General features: G+C 43.5%; 2 protein-coding genes across 4 annotated transcripts; one reads left to right on the top strand and one right to left on the bottom strand.

Moving 5' to 3' along the window:
* Window positions 1–16: 16 nt before the first annotated feature.
* RB195_004970 (uncharacterized protein) lies at window positions 17–21871 on the top strand (the record flags this gene model as incomplete). 2 transcript variants are annotated; one of them, XM_064177215.1, is made up of 13 exons in its annotated part: window positions 17–109; window positions 172–311; window positions 2721–2787; window positions 2857–3018; window positions 3082–3247; window positions 3306–3412; window positions 5699–5868; window positions 5935–6051; window positions 6149–6229; window positions 6306–6393; window positions 6527–6609; window positions 7892–7949; window positions 8007–8150. In XM_064177215.1, the coding sequence occupies 13 exons, from the start codon at window positions 17–19 to the stop codon at window positions 8148–8150; spliced, it is 1476 nt and encodes a 491-aa protein (XP_064034340.1). The 2 variants fall into 2 exon arrangements, with proteins under 2 accessions (XP_064034340.1, XP_064034343.1); XM_064177216.1 differs by lacking the exons at window positions 17–109; window positions 172–311; window positions 2721–2787; ... (8 more) ...; window positions 7892–7949; window positions 8007–8150 and adding exons at window positions 12349–12360; window positions 12664–12756; window positions 12813–12907; ... (4 more) ...; window positions 21162–21709; window positions 21797–21871.
* On the bottom strand, window positions 10522–11693 carry RB195_004971 (uncharacterized protein; the record flags this gene model as incomplete). Of its 2 annotated transcripts, XM_064177217.1 has the most annotated exons (8): window positions 10522–10530; window positions 10586–10664; window positions 10744–10810; window positions 10920–11017; window positions 11075–11127; window positions 11189–11341; window positions 11427–11508; window positions 11590–11693. In XM_064177217.1, the coding sequence occupies 8 exons, from the start codon at window positions 11691–11693 to the stop codon at window positions 10522–10524; spliced, it is 645 nt and encodes a 214-aa protein (XP_064034341.1). The 2 variants fall into 2 exon arrangements, with proteins under 2 accessions (XP_064034341.1, XP_064034342.1); XM_064177218.1 differs by lacking the exon at window positions 10522–10530 and having other exon boundaries at window positions 10624–10630.
* Window positions 21872–22325: the final 454 nt, after the last annotated feature.

Raw genomic sequence — 22325 nt, forward strand, 5'->3', positions numbered from 1 at the left:
AGGCCTTTGGTGAAAAATGCGTCTTCTTCTACTTACACTACTCGGTGTCTCGATTATCCTTGCGAATGTTCTGCCGAAACCCGACAGACCTTTCATTTCAAAACATAAGGTTTGTTGTGATTCGCCACATATAGAAATGAAAAGGCATCCACAAATTTCACACATTTTCAGGTAATTCGACAAATAAAGAAATTGGCCAACGAAGAGCACAATCGCGCCGCATCCTGCGATGTCTGCACTATTTTCGTGGACACCCTCAATTTACTGATTCAGCAAAACAAGACCGATACAGAAATCGCAAACTTTCTCGTGTAAGTAACTTTTGTAACGTTTAAGACAATCTCTCCAATAATGTAAAGCCCAAATGAATGTCATGTCTGTGAGGAGAGTTCTACGCAGGTTTTATTGACAGAAAGTTGCAGAGTGGCATGTAACTGAGCCGAAAAAGTAGGGAAGACCGAAGTCAGAAGTTGAAAATGGACAAACACCTGGGAGGGGATGTACATCAGTGGATTAATGAGTACAAAGGAAACGTTACAGCTGTAAATAGAAGAAGAAATAGAAGTAAAAGAAAAAAAAGTTAAAGAAGAAGCATTTTTTATATTCTGACAGAAAGAAATTTTGAAACTAGATTGGAACTACGTAGCAGAATAAAGAAAAAAAGAATAAAGAATAAAGCGAGAGAACGGGGAAAAAGTAGTAGGGACGTGGAGGGTGCTCACTCGCTCCCTTATTTCTGGAAGTAAATAAGTAAATCAGTTGGAAAAAAGTAGAATTTGCGTAAAAGTAGTAAGTAGTGAGAAAGTAAAAATTAGAGCGCTAGTCTTAAAGGACCTACGACATGTAAGCTAAAGTTACTAAGAGAAAAATGGAAGATATACCTTTTTCAGAAAAAGGAGAGCGGCTGAGTTCCCCTCCCCCCGCACAACTACCTTTTCCCCGAGAAAGCAAATAATTGTTTCGTTTTCTTTTGTAGCTTTTTTTTAAAAATATTTTTAATATTTAAACCCCGACAAATGCAAGAGAATAGCTCTAAGAAGGAATTTTGCTACAGTTGGAAATTCTTCTCTTCTCATGTACGGAAGCACTAGAAATGACAGAAACATCATCAGTTTGTCGGCAGAAAGATACTTTTTCGGAGAATAGACTCGTTTTCACTCAATCATCGCTCTCTACCCTCTCATACGCTCCTTTTCCACGCACCTGATCGCTCTTTATGATTTTTTTTTTTTTGACAGAAAGATGATGTTAAGAGGGTTCTCAATTTTTTTGGTTAGGAAAAACACAGTACTGCTCCTCCTAACTTATGATGAACGTTTCAAATTACTTATTAAGACATTCGAAGTCTAAGAGAATGTCCTAGAAAGAAAATGTTTCTATTCGCTCAATACACTACACTTCTCAACTACACACTACAATATGAAATGCAGCGCTCTCATCCTTCGAGAAAAAAGTGAGACGAAGCTTGAGGATGCCTCATATGTATGCATGGGTCAGCACAAACCTCTCAAAGAAGATTTCTGCTTGCTCGATTCGCCCATCCACTTCGTTAATACCAGTTTCCTCTAATGCAAGAGTGATTGTACATTCTGGAGAAACATTGATAGATTGACGATATTCCGTCGCGCGCGCAGTCGTACAGTATTCAAAGGCAAAGGAGACCCCACCGGCTTTCAACCGCTGCGCAGCTGGATGCGACGCGTGTACAAAGGTGGCGTGTTGCAACTGAAATCATCGTGAAAAACGGAGTCTTTGACGCCGTTCTTTTACAACGATGAGGGAGAGATGAATGGAACCAGCCCTGATCCCGCAATCTACAACCTCATCTCTAGCTTCTCCAGCCACTTCCCTCATTACGTCAGATTCGTGGTGTGCTGCCTCTAAGCTTCAGGTGATAACATTAGGAACGTACCTAGGTTACAACGCTGTAAAATCTCCAAATTTCCAAAGTTCCTTTGGAAAATGTTGAACTTTTCTATGATTTGGTGGTTCTATAGGTCTGGATTGCTTCCTCACATTGGTAGTTGTGCATGTGAAGAAAAAAAAAACTAGCCTGTTGGTTACAGGCAGAGTATCACTGAATTGACAAAGTATGCGAAGCCCGATAATAACGTAGAGTTCAGGTTGTAGATTACGGAAACGAGCCTGACCCTATTCAATTCCTCCTAATCGTTTTGAAAAAGCTACCTTTAGGTGTAGAAGCTACCTTTAGATCCTACGAAGTACGTTATAGCGCCCACCCCTGTACACGCTTCGGTCTCCTCAGCGCCTTGAATAAGCTGGCGAGGAGAGCCCAGTAATGTTCAACCAGTCATCAGTCACCATCGTTGAATTGCAGCACGTGCACAACGGAGCGCTTCCACGTGCTTCGTTGGGACAAACGCAGTTGTAACTGCTTCCGAAGGAAAAAAACACAGTCTTCCACGCCAGTTTTAACTACGAGTTAGGAGAAGATGAGTGGAGCCACGCTTGCTTCCTCGTAATCCACAACCCGAACTCTACGTTTTTCCTAAGGTTTCCTGTCAATTTCCACGATCGACCAGGTTAATTTCGTGACATGTTGCCTTTAATAATACAGAAATTGTGTATTGCGATAGTTGTTTAGAAGCATGGACAACTTTCTTACATTAATACTCAAAGAAGACTTCCACAGGCTTATTACAAACATAAAGCAATTTAATTTTTTAAAATAATTTTCAGACGATAACAATATATTTCAGACTACTTTGCGATGACCTAAATATCGAACAACCGCATGTCTGTAAGCACATTGTTCAGGCCTTTACAGTGGGTTTTGGCAGTTTTAGATTTTTTTTTAGATGCATTTCATTAGCACTAACTAACTAGTACTTTCAGAGTGAAGTAGTGTTTGTAATGGAAAGAGCGGTATTCACACCTAACGAAATCTGTGGAGCATTTATTAAAGATTGCGGTGTTTCCGTGTTCCCATTCCACGTCATGTGGAACATCTCAATTCCCGGGAATAAGCCGCCAGTGAAACCATGGCCTCAAATCCAGGTACTCAAAGGGAATCTCCTTATTTCCTGACGAAATAAGATTTGAAAAAATGTCATTTGTTAGGACAATAAACCCACGTATAAATTCCTACACCTCTCGGACATTCACATCGACCGACAGTACGCCGTCGGTTCCGAGGCCTACTGTGAACTCGACGATGCGCTTGGAACGTATGCCTTGTGTTGTAGAGATTATAGTGCCGACGCTTCGTCAACAAGGACCAAGACGAGTCAGTGACCACAGATTTTTGGGATTCTTAGTAGGTTAACATGAAGAAGATCTTCTAGAACCAATCTACGTACCAGCGGGACCGTGGGGAATGCCTTACGCCTGCGATCTTCCTTATCAGACTTTCGAGGCAGCTCTTAAACAGATTAGCGGTGCTCATACTGACGTAAGTATGAAATTCCAAACAATTTCATCTTTCAAAGCAAAAACAGATTGAAGTTATACCACATATACCACATATCTTATCATATATTATACGTATTTATAAATATTTACGGGGCGAGTGTGGCACAGTGGTCTGTTGTAGCCACACGGTCGATGGTTCGAGAGCGCCCTTGTGCCAACCAAGCCTTTCATCCCTCCGGAGTCAATAAATTGGTACCAGACTTGAATGGGAGTATAAAAACAACTGACTTGATCATCGGCTGGTCAAACATTATATAGGCCAACACGCGTTCCAAAACCCCAACGATTACGAATTGCAGTAAAACCCGTTGGCGCAACCCAGGTGGATTGACACTCCGGAGACTTTATCCTTTTTTATCCTTTTTATAAATACTTACATTATTTTGCAATGATTCTCACGTCGAACTCTATGTAGGTATAGATCTGCGCAGCGCTCCACCGCTAAATTTCTCCATCATAATTCCCCAGATTAATGCGAACCTTTCGCGTATCTGTACCCATATCTGTTCTTGAGCAACTATTAAATAGAGGAAACAGGAAAAAGTAAACTATGAAAAAAGGAAAAAAAGGAAAGAGGAAGGAAGGAAAAGGAAACTACAAAATATCATCTAGAAAATTGGGAATTTATCAGCAATCCTTTCAACGAATAGTTTCAGTCATTCCGAAAATTACTTATGCTTCAAAAACCTCAGCTGAAATTTCTCTCTCCTTATCTTCACGAATGGTAGCTCATACAGGGAGTTCAGACCATATATCACGGCACGAAGCTCGCGCCTTCACTCTACGTCCAAAAATTTTGTCGATTCTAATTTGAAGTTTAACGGCGTACCATGAAATTGAGGTTCGGATCTTTAAGGAAATAGACAGGGGTAGAGAGTAAGTCATAGTCGAGCCAAAACAACCTTAAAGGCATCACCGCACAAACCTGAGGTAGCACGGATTTCAAGTGGAGTGTTCGTATACGGGATCGTAGATTATGGAGAGAGGGGTGATCCCGCCCATTTCTTCCTAATTGCCGTTAAAACGGCCCGGAAGATACGGCTATTTTCCACAAGGAGCTCGACTGGAGCGCACCAGCCTTGTGCATGCGCCGCATCTTCCGGGCCGTTTTTTACGGTAATTAGGAAGAAATGGACGGAATCACCCACCTCTCCGTAATCTACTATCCCGTATACGAATACTCCACCAGAAATCCGTACCACCTCAGATTTTTGGGGTGATGCCTTTAAGCTCGGTGCAGTTGCGTAAGCGGCGGCGCTCGAAGCGACGGCGTAGCGGTTGAGATCGAATGGGGATCCTCGGTAGCACCACTCCGAGTGAAGCTGGCAATAGTCCCACCTCGATCCCAACCGTTACCGTGCCATTCCGAACGCATTGAGCTTCAGGTTGTTTTAATTCGACTGCACGCATATGAGTCGTTCCCAACGATATAACAAGTTTCTGTCAGACTGGAGAGCTTCTGCTGATGATTTCAATTACATTAGCTAGGTTGCCAGGGTTGGACGATGACGGAATTACCCGCGGACGGAATTGACGGAATTCTATCGCATAATAGGTTGTATTGTAGGAGGACCGCTGCAAGTAAGGCTATTTATCATGCTCTTTATCTGGAATTCTGCGTGATCACGCTCATTATCGTGAACTACGCTTCTACTCCTATTTATAGTAGAGTCAAAACGACATGAAGCACGGTCCAGTTGCATAAGCGGTTGTGCTCGAAGCGGTGCGGTGGAGCGTAGCGGTTAGGACCGAGTGAGAACATCTGCTATCGCCAGCCATCTCTGCAGTTCGCCATGGTCCCACCTCGATTCCAACTGCTATCTCCACCGCGCCGCTTTATGTGCAACCGCTTACGCAACGTCACCGTGCTTGATAGAGTTTTGACCTGGCTATATTCGTGGACAAGTCCTAACACCGTCAATGTCATAATAAAAGTAAAAGTGTCTGGCGTTAATTAATCCGCTTGGGATGCGCCCTCACGTTCACTTCAATTCAGAATCGTTTGAGGTTTTACGAACAAACTGGCCTATACAGTGACTTGCGGCGGCTAGCCGATGTGTCACGTCAGTGCTTTTATCCTCCCGGACAAGTCTGATACCAATTTATCGACTCCGCAGGGAAGAACGGCTCGGCTCTAACCACTACGCTATACCCAACATGTAATGTCATAATATGTTGTCTTTATGCTGCAAAGAAACTTCAACCAAAGTCATACCAAGATTTTCTATGCATTGAAAAACGAAAGGTATGTTGGTATTATTTCCAGCTCGATTATATCATCATCACCGGTGACTTCGAAGCACATGATTCCTGGGATTATTCGGAAGATTTGACCCGTTCCAATATTGAAAATGTCACCAATTTGCTCCTCAGATACTTCCCTAAAACTCCCGTTTACGTATCAATTGGAAATCATGAAGGGGTACCGCAAGATGCGTGAGTTCCCACAAGCGTTTGTAATTTCACTTGGAAAAATTATATCTCGTAATGTCGTTATTATAGGATGGCACCTCACACAATGCCAGAATATGATCAACGAGGTCCACAATGGCTTTACAGTATCATGAAGAAAATGTGGTCAAACTGGTTGCCCACCGCAGCGCTGGCCGATGTGCAGTAGTAAGTTTCTTTTTTTAAGGTAGCAAACATTTTCGACCATAAAAAAGTGTGGAAAATGCAAAACGTTCACACAGAATCTGATTTGATTGCTATTTAGCCGTGCTAGTTATGCTGTCTATCCAAAACCTGGACTCAAACTGATCTCCATCAACACCATTTATTGTTCAGAATTTAATTTGTAGGTTTATTACGATATTGATTTCCATTCAGCTATGCCATGTAGAAGCGGGACATGACTAAAGAACGTTTTTCAGTTATTTATACCTCAACCAGGTAGATCCTGATGCAACCCTACAATGGCTCATCGATGAATTGGTCGATTCAGAAGCAAAAGGGGACAGAGTAAGCATTTTTTGAAATGAGCAATTTTACTTTTACTCGGCATGGCGTGCTTGAACAGATAAATGAACCTCAAAATTTTACAAATCCGAAGGTATAGACTTGTAATGGAAGATTGATTTATTTCGCCTTCCAGGTCCACCTTATCTCACATATTCCACCTGGGGACCACTATTGCCTGAAAGGATGGTCGTTTAACTTCTTCGAAATTGTGAAAAGGTAACCGGTCACTACTTGCAGTAAACCGCAATCTCCTAAGTATAATTGAGTTGATGTTGAGGAAAGCTTAGACACACAAAAGTTTTTATTTCAGTCCCAAAAAAGGTCCGAAATTACCAATTTTCTAGCGTTGAAACCTAGATAGGTGAAGCAAAATGCATCTCTTATATCAACAGGGCTGTTAGGTTAGCCCTTATGCGGGCTGTTTCACCTGGTTCTTGACTTTGTGAGGATTTTAACAGTGAGGCAAGGTCGCTCCTTCCACAACAGTACACCATCAGCGAGCCATTCGTCAAATTTCTCCCTTCGATGCGAACTCCAGCCAAGTAGTAATCAGAGTGAAATCACGAAAAGTCAGCAACATTGCAGCACGGACCTTGAGTTAGCACCAATACGCAATAATAGGCGTTGTGTTGGTAATTATGTAAGAACCCTTACATCTCGTACAAGCAAGCACTTAGTTTCAAGATGATCACGTAAGTTCAAAACTAAAATTAAATCTGACTAAAAAAAATTAAAATTTTATGAGCAGACTAAGTCGGCACCTCTGGCATAACCGCCCACCCTCCCTCCCTCCTCCCCCTCCCACGAAAGCACCAATTTTCTCAATTTTTAGCCTTGAAATAAGCTAAGAGAGCGTTGCGGTACGGTTTTGCAGAGGAAAAAAAAGTGGTTGTACAAAATTAAGTATTTTATCCGAAACGATTACCGTACTCGTAATTAGCGTATGCGAAAACCTGTATAGGTGGTATCGTTAGGCGAAATGAAAGATTCAAGAAAAATCGATAGATCAGCGTAATCCCATCAACAAACAGTGGAGCAACAATGCACTAAAAATAATATCGACGTTAACAAAAGGATAAATACCTCCATGAAAGAAACGGTCCATCATCTCGGCCCTTTTCTAAAGTCTCCGCCTGGATGAAGCCGGTCTATTTGCCCAGATGTGGGTACAGATTGCATGAATCACCGCTCGTGTTTTTATATCTGAATAAACATGTATCACTATTCCTAAATTGAATCAATTGCTGAAGACTAAGTATAGTGGGGTCAAAACGACTTGAAGCACGGTGCAGTTGCGTAAGCAGCTGCGCTCGAAGAGGTGAATTGGAGCGTCCCACGTCGATTCGGACCGCTTTCTCCACCGCGCCACCCGCGTGGCTGTGAACTCTGCCCTTACGCAACTGCACCGTGCTTCATGTCGTTTTGACCCGACTATACGAACAAAGCCAAAAACAACAAATTTTCAGCGATAAAAGACTTTATAAAAAAAATTCTTCAGGTTTGAGAACACCATTGCTGAACAATTTTACGGACACACACATAACGATCACTTTCAAGTTAGTAACGAGAGGAATCGACCGATGAAGAAGGAAACAAAAAGAAGTTAATTTCAGGTTTACTACGATCCTAACGATAATATGAGACCATTCCATTTCAACTGGATTTCACCATCTATCACAACTTTCGACTTCAACAATCCGTCGTACAGGATTTATACCGTCGACGGAAGCTATACAGGAGCTACTTATGTACGTTAATTTTGATAGTTTGCTCAAACCATTCATGAAAAAACACACAAGGACGCTTGAATGATTGTAGGCGAGGCAAGAAAAACGGTTCATTTGCCTTTGCATACGTACCCACGAGAGGTGGTGGTCAAGAGGTATTATCTGCACCACCTATTCAGGACGGTAATGAGCGCGTAGCATTTACACTGCGCGGCTCTTTACACAGTCATGATCGTCACAGTAAGCTGATCGCTCTCGCTCAACGCTGTAGTGGGTCTTGCTGACACCTCGCATATTCCGCCGCGTCTGCAGCTCTTACGAAGTAACTTTTGAATCGAACAAAAAAAGAAAGTTCATGATCATAGAAGTTGTTTGAAAGTATTAGGTTAAGTAAGTTGTTTAAGAAGTTTATATAAGTGAAACGTTGTTTAGAAATTTGAATGAAAGTGTTCATATTCCTCATACATCTAACCCGTCATATTAATGTTATGCAAAGAATAGATAGACATGGAACGATAAAACGCTCTAGAAAGTAGAAAGGAGTATAACGAATTATACAAAGTTTTATTGTATAATACCTACGATCAAGTGTCAGAATATATGACAGGTACTCCATGACACACTTGACTACATCGGTGGCTGATATTATCAGCCTAACCTGACTGCCCGCATGTCCTCCCCGAGGCGTGTCGTGCTTGAACGTAGATCTGCCCAAACTTCTCGGTAATTTGCGACAACTTGTACAGAATCAATTCATTCGTCGTTATTCCATATTCTATTCTATTCCATATTACGTCTCGCCTGAAATACCTATCCACGTCAAGTGTCCACAAGTCCTCTTTCAACATCTCAGTCCAGAACTTCCGTTTTCGGCCAGGTCACTTGTCCACCCTAATTCCCGTTTCGGGGTCTAGAAGAGACCCACATTTGCCTGCATTTATCAGAGCGTCAGCGTAATCTATAGGCTTGCTGGTGTTGCTAGCTTCAATACAAGGTTGACAACATGTCAAAATTTTGTACTGCTTTCCGCAAATGTAACACCATCGTCGGCGTACTCGAGATCGGTAAAGGGGCATCCTGCTGGTGTTAAGACGACGTCGGCAAGACGCTGATCATGATTTCACACATGATTTCATCGATGGCGAAGTTGAACAGGAAGGTTCCTGTCACTGCCTTCCGTCTTACTCCAGTTACCACTTCAACCGATGTAAATCCGGCTGATGTTTAAACTGCAATAATCGTTCGTTGGTTGACGTCATCAAGTAGGCGAACGAACTTAACTGGTTTTTTTAATGGCGTTAAGCTGGTTAAAAAGACAATCCTGATAAGTAGAGTTGAAAGCGGCTTCAAAATCCACAGAAACTAATTGCATTGGTTTCGAGCTTCGGATAAGCCGGCCCAGGTTGATTCACTTCAAAACCTCACTCATAACACGCAGCAAAGAAATTCCTCAATAGTTCCTAGCGTCCTAGGATGATAGAGAACTCCTGGTGGAGAGCAATTAAGAAAGCGTGTCTCCACGAGTCTGCCACCTTTTAGTCGATCCATATTGAAGGATAATCTTTGTCATCTAACGATTCCCAAACGGAAGAAAATATTTTAGCTTTTCTGCGCTAATTCAATCGTCTCCAGCAGAATTCCCATTTTTCATCTTTTGGTCACAGAACAGAACCCCTGACTCTGTTTATGGTTCCTCGTTGACGGCATATGTCGCTCAATGAAAGGGCTCGAGTTGAGGAACCGATGGCGCTCGCTGGTTCGTCAGGGTCTTGACCCGCCTGGTAAGTGCTTTACCGACAGCCACTCCATTGCCACTGCTGAGGACTGAAGAACATCATTCCGTCTTGTTGCTATACTGTTTCAGTAAAGCATAACGTTTATGCAGGTTCACGTCTCCCAGTGTCTATTCTAACTCCTTCGCATTTTTTTGGTGTTTTTGCAGTTGGCAACGCAATTTCCTTCTCAGATGCTTTTCTTGGCTGAAACCACCAAAATACAGAGCTACAAGTAGATTTTGTTTCCGCAGGTGCAAAAGCAAACTTCTTCTCCGGCGTTAGAACTAAGACTGCTTCCTTTGCTGTATCCTCGATACACTCTTGAAGGGATCCGCATCGAAAACCCTCCTCCTGGTCAGTACTCCAACATGAATAAACACACGTTCGAAATTTCGTTCTGCATTCTTGAATATGTCTCCATATTTACATATATATACATCAATATTTGACAAAGCAATGACGTTAATAGTTTTTCTTCAGTTACATAACGGAACATTCGACAACTAAATTCATTTTAAATAGCGTCGTTATGTGGTCACTTGAAGCCATCCCATTTTGAATTCCTCCATCGTGTCTTCTATCTTTTACAGTCTGAGTCGGTGTTTTTTCGAAAGAGGCCAGGATGATCATGGGTTCTAAGATATGATATTGTGATACTGAAAAGTGGAACAGAAAAACCGAACATCTTACTTCTCTTATTCGCAACAGCATCCTTAGCGCTCCCGTGTTCAATACCTGTAGGCACCGCAGTAATTGCTCAAAAGGAGGCCTAATCCAACATCTTCCGTAATTGGTTGTATAAATAAAGTCTATTTTTCATTAGTGGAAGTAATGAGATAAACAGAAACCTGTGATATGGATGAGGATGAGTAGAATGTGCAGAATGGATTGGCAGATGGTCAGGATGGGTGGGGCCTGTACAGTTCTAGAACTTTTCTTCCCTTTTTTCGTAAATAAATTTGACTTATAAAAATTATCCCTTAGACGAATGGTATTAAAAATGTAACTTCCAGAAAACACCTACTACTCCAGGGAAGATTCAGGATTGAGTGTGCCGTTCCGAGTGGTGCCTTTTTAGGGCAAGTTCTATGCGCCATCTTATCTTTGCACAACTTCTGACAGCTGTTGAAAAACAGATAATGGAGTTTGTACAAAGGGGACGAAGAAAGGGAAAAGTACTTCGTGGGCCACTCGTTGGCTTTATGTTCGTGTCGCTTGATGGGCAGACGGTTCTGTTAAAGGCTATATGAATACCTTTGAAAAATATTGTTCTTCGCCCGAAATTGAACATACGGCTTTCTTCATTGGTACAAGCACTGAATATCCGCACACCAGAACCGATTCGAACTTACCTGTCTGTTCAAGCATCACATAAACTTGTAAATGATCGTCCCTTTCTGCTTCGCCTCTTAATGCCAATGTGAGTGGAGCTCCTCGTCGTTGAACCTGGAATGCTATATAAAATAACAGGGCGTTTACCTGTTTGGTTCACTTCAATTTCTCCTCCCAACAGGGAAGACGGATTTTCTGCCTCCGTTATTGTATCCTGTTCTCCTCCTACAACTGGAAGATTTGTGTGCGAGGTACAAAGATTGCTCGAACTGGATTCAATTCTGCAATAAACACAATAAGAGCGAATGAATGAACTGATATGTCTTTGGTGATACATCTTTGAACTGGATAGAAGGATCTACTTCTTCTCCTTATTCTTCGATATGAGCTCAATTTGTCTTATTTGCATATCAGAACTTGCTGCTCCAATTCTCTCTTCACCTCTAGGGGGTCTAGATGGTCCCATCCTTAAGGATGTCTACCTGATAGAGCGACAGCCATAATTACGCGAAGGCGCTCGGCGCTGAAGGCAGGTTAGCAGCGGTCAGCCGATTTTTGCTGGTACATCTTGTTCGGCACTCCACTGTGAGGATGTTAAATATCACCTTTTTCCCACACAACGTAAGGGTAAGGGATAGAATCCATCGCGTTAATCAATGCGCTTCGGACCACCACCTTCACTTCAATTAAGAATAGTTTGAAGTTTACGAACGTGTGACTGTCCTATACAGTGACTTGAGGAGGGGGTGAGGGGTTAGTCGATGTGTGTGAATCGTTGTGTTTTTATCCTCCCAGAAAGTTCTGGTACCAATTTATCGACCCCAGAGAGATGAAAGGCTTGGTTGACACTAGGGCGGTTTTGACCATTCGGCGACCTTGCGGCCACAGCGTGCTTCTTATCGAATGCGCTACACCCACCTCTCTCAAAGAAAAAAAAACCACTTGACGTTCTGGACAAGATATGACTGCGAACCAAGCGCGATCGACGACTCCACAGGATCACTACGAGCTCAATTTTGCCTCGATATGAAAATATTGTACTCCATGGGATTTAAAGGCATCCCACAAATCTGGAGTGGTGCAGATTTCAGACGGAAAGTTCCTATACGGGGTCGCAGATTATGGAGAAGAGGGTGTTTCCGTCCATTTCTTCCTAACTGCCGTAAAAAACGGCCGGAAAGATGCGGCGCGTTCACAAGGCTGGCGCGCTCCAATCGAACTCGTTGTAGAAAATAGCGCGCCGGAACGCTCGAAGTCGTATCATCCGGGCCGTTTTTTATGGCAATTAGGAGGAAATAGGAGGAAATAGGAGGAAATAGACGAAATCACCCTTCTCTCCATAATCTATGACTCCGTATAGGCATAACCCACCGAAAACCCGCACCACCCCAGATTCGTGGGGTGATGCCTTTAATTATATTTCTAACTTATTCCAGGCAGTCAAAGACGCTGAGACTTACTACGGCGATGTTACAGAAGCAAACCAGAACAAGCGACCTCCGATTTGGCGACTTGAGTACAACACGAGAGTATGTTTGAAATGACTCTTCAGTTACTATTCTCAAATATGATTAAAGCATTCCAGCAATTCTACAACATGTCCGACTTTTCTCCTCAGTCATGGTCAGACCTGAGCGACAGATTATGGAAGGACAAAAATCTCTTCAAAGGATTTATGAAGTAAGTTGAATCATCAGAGTAAAAGGTGTTGGTCGCCTGGCTTTTGTGAATATTTGTTTAGGCACTATTACCGAAACGACTATAACAACGAGTGCTATATGGATGACAAATGCAGGAAGGCGTTTGTTTGTGGTATGAAATCAGCGAGGAGTTACGACGAAACCTTCTGTGCGTCATTGAAATAAGGCTCCGATAAATAAGATTTTTCTGTTTTTTTTTTTGAGATCACGGCGACTTGAACATTCAGAAGAACACTGCGAATGAACCCATTGTATATATCTTTGACTTTTACTCGAATGACACAACAAATCTGAAGAAAAAAAGACGGCGGGTTAATTATCCAAGTGCTACATCTTCAATCTATCGACCCAAAATGAAACAGCAAATTCAATCTTTTCGAGCAATTCGTAGTTGATTAAGCGAACTTAGACGATCTTCGAATGACTAGTAGTTCACCAACCAGAGATTGAAAGCCGCTCCTTTTTCTCCCTTTATGGAGGACATTTACTTTTTTTTTATTCACTACCTACACTTGAAAGGAATTGTGAGTAACAAATAACATTAACGTAAACAAAAAATATTTTCTTGAACAAGACACATGAGAAACGAAATGCAGGCCTCTCCCACCCTAAAGAGCAGTTCACGCCAACATTGGCATCCAAACCAGAGGACCAGATCACTATCTGTTATCCACTGATCGATTAGGATTTGATCCTCTGCGTTGAATTTCGAGGACTAGAAGACTGTCTTGCGCTATATTAATGTGGGAGGGAACCTATAATAATCAATAATCGATAACGATAATAATATGAGATAATAATGGGATACGTCTCAGGCCTGTCCCCGATTTTCCTAAGTGTAAGTGGCAGCACTAGTCGTGTCAATAATCAATATTGAAGTCATAGTTGTTGGTCGCCTCTATTCCAGACGTGCTCATGGTTGCGGATTTTTCATGATGATAAAAAAATCTGTCTGGATGACTGAAGATTTGCTTATTTAGAAAACCCATAATAGGTTAGACTATCTGCCTCTCATCGAATAGGTAGGACGTATTCGCGAGCATGAGGGTGATCACACTGAGTTCTGTCTAACAATCCACATCCAAAGTGTGACAAACAGTTTTGGTCACCCATACAATGCAACCGTTTACGCGAACGCAAGCGATTCCTTTGTTGTCTAACGTCCGCGATCCAACTAATGTAACTCAAATAGGCTTCAGACGCTGTCTAACCTGTACAATCGTTAGGGGGTCAGAGATTGACGACGTTCTAGCACCCGCATCAAGTTGCGTCGTTGGGGACACTTGTGCATCTACTTCATAGTCTTCTTCCGGATTACTACAGAGAATTGAGCGCGAGGGATCACAGTGATATTAATGATCTACAACCCCATTCCCCGGGCGGGTGTAGTGTAGCGGTTAGAGGTTTCGCTTCCTGCACGATCGATCGAAGGTTCGAATCCGCCCCAGTGCTCACCAAGCCTTTCATCCCTCCGGGGTCGATAAATTGGTACCAGACTTGTCTGGGAGGATAAAAACACTGACTTGACACATCGGCTAGCCACCGCAAGTCGTATAGGCCAGTTACACGTTCGCGAACCTCAAATGAAATGAATTGAAGTGAACGTGGGGGCGCATCCCAAGCGGATTGATTAACGCCAGGAACTTTATCCTTTATCCTTTTAACCCCACCCCCATTTATTCAGTGAGAGATCCCAACATTATCATTTTGTAGTTCGTTGCCTTTGAGTCCACTGGAAACACAATGATAAGCGGCACATCATCAAAATTTTTGGAGTTTCGTAGGCAATAAAGAAAGTTTTCATGATGGGAGTTCCTCAGACGTCTTTCCTCATTAAAAAAAAATTGATAGTGCTTCTTGGAATGTCAGAGAAGGGGAAAAATTGCTGCGACTAACTCCTTGGTTCAGGGTGCTCAATACAGAATAAAAGGATGAAGTGTCTGGCGTTAATCAATCCGATTGTGATGCGTCACCACGTTCACTTCAATTCAGAATCGTTTGAGGTTCACGAACGTGTAGCTGGCCTATACAATGATTTGCGGGGGCTAGCCGATGTGTCAAGTCAGTGTTTTTATCCTCCAAGACAAGTCTGGTACCAATCTACTGACCCTGGAGGTGTTGAGGGCTTGGTTGGCTCTAGGGCGGTTTCGAACCTCCGATCGATCGCGCAGACAGCGGAGTCTCTTACCAACTGCGCAACCAACACTACACCCGCCCAAACACTCAATAACTTCTTCAAATACCCATTCTTTCCTTTTTCTTTTTTCCATTTTTAATTGTTGATAGATAGAGCACTTTAAAACAGATTTGGGTGTATCACAATGGTAGAAATGAAGAAAACTGCCAGAAAACAGCGTTTTATCATTATACACAAACAAACAATAGTCAGAACATGACTTTCACGAGTGAGCATTCATATGAAGGTGGTTAGGTGCTGCGTGGCTGGATTTATTTGTAAGTGGTGTACACTTTATCATCAACAGCAAAACTGAAACCTATTTTGACAGTTCCCCGTTCTTTTTGTTCTTTTTAGGAACCTCCTGCGCACTACTCGATAAAAAAAAACACCTCGTGATTAGAATAGATACTTCGAGGGCTTTGAGCCTTGCGTGAACTCACTGATATTCCCTGTTCAGTAGAAGAAGTACGCATAGAACTATTTGCAAGTCCTTACTTGGAACGAGCAATACCAAACTCTCATCCAATCTGTTTTCAAGGTTAGGATGTTCAGAAGAGCTTTCAAATTTATATATCGCCGTCGGAGGAAGAGAGATAGAGAAGAAGACGAGGAGAGAAAAAGAAGTCCATCGTCATCGTCATCCAAAGAAGATTCAAAAGAACAGAAGACACCTGTCAAGGTAGCAAAGCAAACAAGTACAAGAACTCATCTCTTATAATTCAACATACAGAGAAACATCCACGCCTTGTGCTCTTTTCACACTATCCACCAATGAAGTAAAAAAAAGGGATCAAAGAAAGTTTCACAACCTTCGTTTCCTAGAAGAGCTATAGGTAGCGCCCAACCTGTCGCGTGGGAGCTACAGGGGAAACGACCAGATGGGAGCAGACTCATCTCAGGAGACCGAGGCCACGTAACACTTCACTTCGACACAAGTTGGGCGGAGACCGAATAGCAATACAAAGAAGTTGCACAAGAAATTACTGTCAACAGCTATTGCAGAACCAGAAGCATACATTAAAAGGACATCTTAATTATTTAACAGAATGAATTTGCATTATTGATTAGAAGAGTAGAGTCCGGTCAAAACGACATGAAGCACTGTGGCGGTTGCGTAAGCGGTTGCGCTCAAAGCGGTGCGGCGAAGCGTAGCGGTTACAATCTAGGGGGGGAGGGGGGACCCTTGCGACACAAGTCCTCGCTGTAGTTTGCAATGGTCCCATCTCGATTCCAACCGCCTTCTTCACTGCACCGCTTCGTGCGCTGCTGCTTACGCAACTACACGTCGTTTTGAACCGACTATACCATTCTAATCAATAATATAAGTCCCTACTGCTGAATAGTTAAAATGTCCTTTTAATGTGTAATACTCTTGCTGCAGAAGTAGTTAACAGTAATTTTTTCGTGTAATTTATTCGTATCGTTATTCGGTCTGTGTCCAACTTGTGTCGACGTCAACTGTAACGTTGCCGGTGGCATAAATAAACATTCATAAGATAAACAGAAAGGAATAAAAGTACTATGTTGCGAACACGGACCTTCTGCGAATTTTCGCCTTAAGAATTGAATGCTAGGAGCACAACAGATTCAGTTGCTTCTTTCATTTGAAACTGGTGGTGTTTAGTGACAGAACAGTTAATTGTATGATAACAACCGACCGCGTCGCAACATCGCCCTTACTGACGGAAGCAACAAATACCGTCCATAGAGACTTCATTTTTGATATGTGTCGAGTGTAGACGGGTCACTGAAAAGGCTTCGACAACAGTGAACATCCATCAAAAATGATGACTACCCAATTCTGTCACAGACGACGGAATATAAAAGTAAGCTCTTTCAAGAAAATGTGATACAAGGATTTTTGCTTGTTTTAGAGACTAAATAGGCCGCATTTTAAAAGCGAAATCTGAGACTACGCTACTACTAGCGACAACTTCATCGTTGTCGCTAGTACTAGGCATAGGTGTGATAGCGAGGAGACAGACCCTCCTCAGGTGAAGGGGTCTAGCTCATGAGGTGAGGCTCAAGTGATGAGAATCCCTTCGCCAATCGTCGAGAAGTGAAGGGAGTTCTTTTGCCAACAGTCAAAAGGTGAGGAGGTCCCTACTCCAACCGTCCAAAAGTGAAGGAGTCCCTCTTCCAACCATCCAAAAGTGAAGGGAGTCCCTCCTCCAACCGTCTAAACGCGAAAGGGGTCCCTTCGCCAAGCATCCAAAAGTGAAGGGGGTGGGAGCATCGGGTCCGACTATCGCATCTATGGTACTAGGGTGTTCGGAAAGTATCTTTCGAAATACAGCAAAACTTCAAAACAACACAACTTTTTAACAACATTTTATTATTCGACGAAATAATTTCCATCAACATCGACAACCTTCTGCCAACGTCTCACAAGATCACGGATTCTTTTGGCGTAGAACTCCGGCGACATGGAGGCGAAGAAAGCCCGAACGCCATTTTCGAGGTGGCCACGAACATCGTAGCGCTTCTCTTCCAGGTGATGCTGAAGCGATCGGAAGAGGTGGTAGTCGCTAGGGGCCAGGTCCGGGCTGTACGGTGGGTGAGGTAGAACTTCCCATCCGAGCTCCAGAATTTTCTGGGAAGTCTTCTTCGCGATGTGAGGGCGCGCGTTATCGTGCAGCAGGAGAACGTTGTCGAGCTTCGGATGCTCCTTGCGGATCTTGTCGGCCAGTCTTTGCAGCTGAGCGCAATAGACCTCGGTAACTGTCGTGTTGTCCGGCAGCAGTTCGAAACGGTAGATTCCATGAACTCCCCACCAGAAGCGCAGCATGACCTTCTCATGGATTTCACCTTTCACGAAAGGATCCGGCATTTCATCGCCAGCGCACCACTCACGTTTGTGGGTGTGGTTGACGCAGAGGACCCATTTTTCATCTCCAGTGACAATGGTGTCCAGGCAGTCGAATCTGCGGCTTCTTGAGAGCAGCTGAGTGCACATGTCCAGACGTCTTTGGTGGTTGCCGTCGCTCAATGCATGTGGGAGCTACTGACCGAGCTTTTTCACCATTCCGAGAGATCGCAGTCCATTGCTCACGGCGGACCGCGAACAGCCAAGACTGGCAGCAAAATACCGCACAGCTTCATATGGATACTGCTCCGCCAGATTCTTCAGTTCGTCGAACAATATTGCAGTCGGTCGACCAGAGCGAGGCTCATCTTCGAGTTTCTTGTTTCCGGCTTTAAAGCGCTGGAACCAGGCGCGCACAGACCGCTCAGAAGGGGCTTCAGTGCCGAATAGTTGACTTAAGTTTCGATGGGCTTCAGCAGCGGGGTGGCCAGATTCGAACTCGTAAAGGAGTACGTGTCAAATATGGGTGGAATGTTCGGCCATTATAGGATGAAATAGGCAAGGAAGGGGGAGCCAGATATGTTATGCGTTTACAAGCGGTAGTGTCCTTATATAATATATTTAAAACGGGAACTTCCAGAACATCTCAAAAAATCTGCGCTATTGCGAAATTTTCGGCAGATACTTTCCGAACACCCTAATAGTACTGTGGTGTCAGATTTCGCTTCATTTCACGATTTCACGCGACAATAGTCGGGTCAAACCGGCATGAAGCCGCTGCGCAAGCGGCCGCCCTCAAAGCGATGCGGAGGAGCGTAGCGGTTAGGAACGAGTGGGAACCTCGCTAGCACCGTTCATCGCTGGAATTCGCGATGACTCCACCTCAATCTCGACCGCTATCACCTCGCCGCTTCGATTAAAGCCGCTTACGCAACTGCACTGCTCTATTTGTATTTGCATGTTATTAAATGACCACATTTGGTCGTCCACAGGCATGACGGTCGTTTCGGCACAGACAAGCACTTAGTAATGCCTATTCAACAACGTCCAATTTCGGTCCAAATCCGAAGCAGCAATAAAAAGCTCAAACTTTTTATCTCACAGCAGAACGCTTATCTTTATATCATCATTAAGATAACTGTAAAAAAATGTTCAAAGATTTCATGAATTTGAGGCCCAGAAAACCATATTGAAATATTATAGTCGGACGAACCGGCGAAGAAAGAAGGCGAAGCAGAGGATGAACTGTACACCGTGCAACAACCAGAGGGAGCTACTTCAGCCTTCCCTGTAGGTAATTGGTCGAGTAAGGGAGCAGAAAAAAGAATTGGCGAAGAACCTACCACAGCATATATGACTACTCAAGAACCAGAAACGGCTACTCCTCGAAAAGAGAAGCAAGATTCTGAAGAGAAAGGGGAAGGTGTAATTGAATCCACGAAAGTTAAATTAAGGAAAATAGCATCTATAAGAAAACGGAAAGGTGCCGTCACTATTGGAGGTTCCGACGAAACGAAAACTGCGATGGTGCAACTGACCCCGCCTCCCTTACGGAAGAAATCCACACAAAGAGACAAGAAAAAAGCAGCCAAAGACAAGAAAGGCAACGTCGAAGACGAAGAACAGAAGATGGAAACGCGTGCGGTCCCAAATGTAACCATACCAGAAATGTATCGTAAGAAGCTAAAGAAACCGTCACCTCCTCCCCCTCCACCGCCCATACCTGATGAAGACAAGAAAGAGTCAGAGGAGGAAGTAGACTATTGGCTTTACCCAGATGGGAAGCCAAAGAAGAATTTCGAGATCTCAGAAATTCCATCAAAAGGAGATTTCCTGTTGAGGGATACAAATGCAGTGTCTGCAGCAAAATCTGCCCTATCAAAACCTCCGGAATTGCCAGACAGCTACGGAGTTGCTGATCGACCGGTTCTACAAAAGTCAAAAGACCAAGGTAATGCTTTTAAGATGTAGCCAACGGTAATATTCCCCTTTAACATTTTCTTAAACATTTTGTTATTGCCCTAAAAAATAGCCAGCGAGATATGCGTGGAAAAAAAAATGAGTCGGCCAGATGGAGCAATGCCGAAGTTTGGGTAGCTAAAGTGGGTGAACAAAAAAAAAGTGCAGTGATCTCGAAACAGCTAACTGGTATCCTCCTCAACAGGAACATCTTTTGGGCAAAAGGAGTTAGGAGGGGTCACTCAACGCCGTTTTAATAAAACTGTGCTCTAGCAGCACACGGAGCGCAAAAATCGTTCCAAAAGCGCAAAAACTGTCCCCAAACTGTCAGAATTGCTTTCCCATTTGAGAAGGTGATAGTTCTTCTACCGACAGTTCACAAATAGAAGTCAGTAGCTAAGTCGGGCGGGGACCTAAAACCTAAGCATTAGCTTAAAGGCATCAACCCACGAATCTGAGGTGGCACGGATTTCAGGTGGAGCAATCGTATACGGGATGGTAAGTTATGAAGAGGGGTGTGATTCCGTCCATTTCTTCCTAATTACCGTAAAAAGCCCAGAAGATGCGGGGCACGCACAAGGCTGGCGCGCTCCAATCGAACTCGTTGTGGAAAATGCTGGAACGTAACCGGAACGCTCAAAGCCGTATCTTCTGGGCCGTTTTCTACGGCAATTAGGAAGAAATGAACGGAATCACCCTACTCTCAATAATCTACTATCCCGTATACGAATACCCCGTATACGATCTGTGACATGTAGGCTGCTGAGGATACTAAGGGAAAAAGCAAGACAGATCCGGGACTACTAATGTTTCAATTTCACCAAATTCTCTAGTCACGCTTGCTGGAAGTCAGCTGCTAAGTTCTATCAAGTAATATTTTCAGCGACAAAAAGAAAACCAAAAATGACTTCAGAAACTGCTTTTCCGCAATCCGCATTCGACAATAAAGAACGACCTTTGTGCTTTAGGAGCAATGGTGCTCTAAGTGCGGCTTGAGTGCAGTTCGATTAGAGCAGTGTTGAGTGCCTTCCCTCTCCCTTCAAAAGCTACCTTCCACCCCTTCTTCTTAGTGTTTAAAACGGTTTCGTTAGGATTAAGATCAACAGGAAATGCTTGTGTTTTCCTTAACTTGCGTGGCTACTCCACATTTAGGACTTCAGTCCTAATACCTTATATAGCTACTTCCAGGACTGGTCGACTCATTTTTCCGTACATTCTATCACTGAGATTTCCAAAGTGCCATCTGACATCGTAAACACAATCGAAATTACCAAATGTTATCTCTTTCAGGACCACCTTCAATCACAAAACAACCAAAACAAGTCGCCGAGATTCCAAAGAAGTCTCCTGATGTGCCTCCATACCCAGTTCCTCCCACCAAAAAGCCAGACTATTTTTCGACTGCTCCTGCCAAACCACCGCCAAGCTTCAAAGGGTTCTTACCCCAACAACCAAACTATTTTCCAGGTCCTCCCGCGCCTAGTTACCCTCCAGTACCTCCTCCACAACCGCCCTACTTTTCTCCCGGACCTTCTCCGAAACCGGCCTACCCTACAGAGTCTTCTCCTCCACAGCCATACATTCCTCCCGCACCTCCTCCAAAGCCTGCCCAGTTTCCAGGGTCTTCTCCTCAACAGCCCAATTATTTTCCAGGGCCTCCTGCAAAACCGGCAGGTTATCTTGGCGGATCTTCGCCGCAACAGCCAAACTATTTCGCAGCACCTCCTGCAGGCCCTCCTAATTACTTCGCGGAACAGCCATTAAAGCAACCTCGTCCTCCTGTACCACCGCCGCCAGGGGTTCCGCAAGTGGTAGCAGAACCGCCTAGGAAACCAGATGTAAGTACAAGATACTCTCAATGGCATCTTCTAATATTTCCTGCATTCTATTTGTTTCATAGCTTGTCCCTCACTTTTTCTATTTAGCAACGTTTTACGCCTCCTGCAAAGCATACGCTGTCAGCGACATCTGACTACTTTCGACCGCCAGGAGCACAATAACTGCCGTGAAAAAAAGTAATTTGTTATCGTGTACACTTGCCTCAAAAACACAAATTAGACATGAAAATAAACATTTGAAATGCCAAGTTGTCATCATCAATGGTCGATGACGCTTTCGCCGAAAAAACTACCTGCTCTGCTACCGATACATACAATGTGCAAACCGACTGCGCCGGGCCTTACTATTTTCTCCGTTGCACCCTAAGTTCGAAATTATCTCGACTACGGTTGCAAACACTACATTACAACGTGATGGCTAAACGTAACCGATCGCGTGGTAGGAAATCCTGTTTTTTTTTTCCAAAGAAATCCATTTTCAGTAGAAAATCTGTATTTATGTCATATAAACAACTCTCAGCAAAAGGAACTAGTTGGACGGAAATTTATGTACAGATACATTGGAGCAGAGCGCAGGTTATAGGCTCCTTTTCATACGGAAGTATTAGTCCATTCA

Source organism: Necator americanus, chromosome I (genome assembly GCF_031761385.1).
Source record: "Necator americanus strain Aroian chromosome I, whole genome shotgun sequence".
NCBI classification, from domain to species: domain Eukaryota; kingdom Metazoa; phylum Nematoda; class Chromadorea; order Rhabditida; family Ancylostomatidae; genus Necator; species Necator americanus.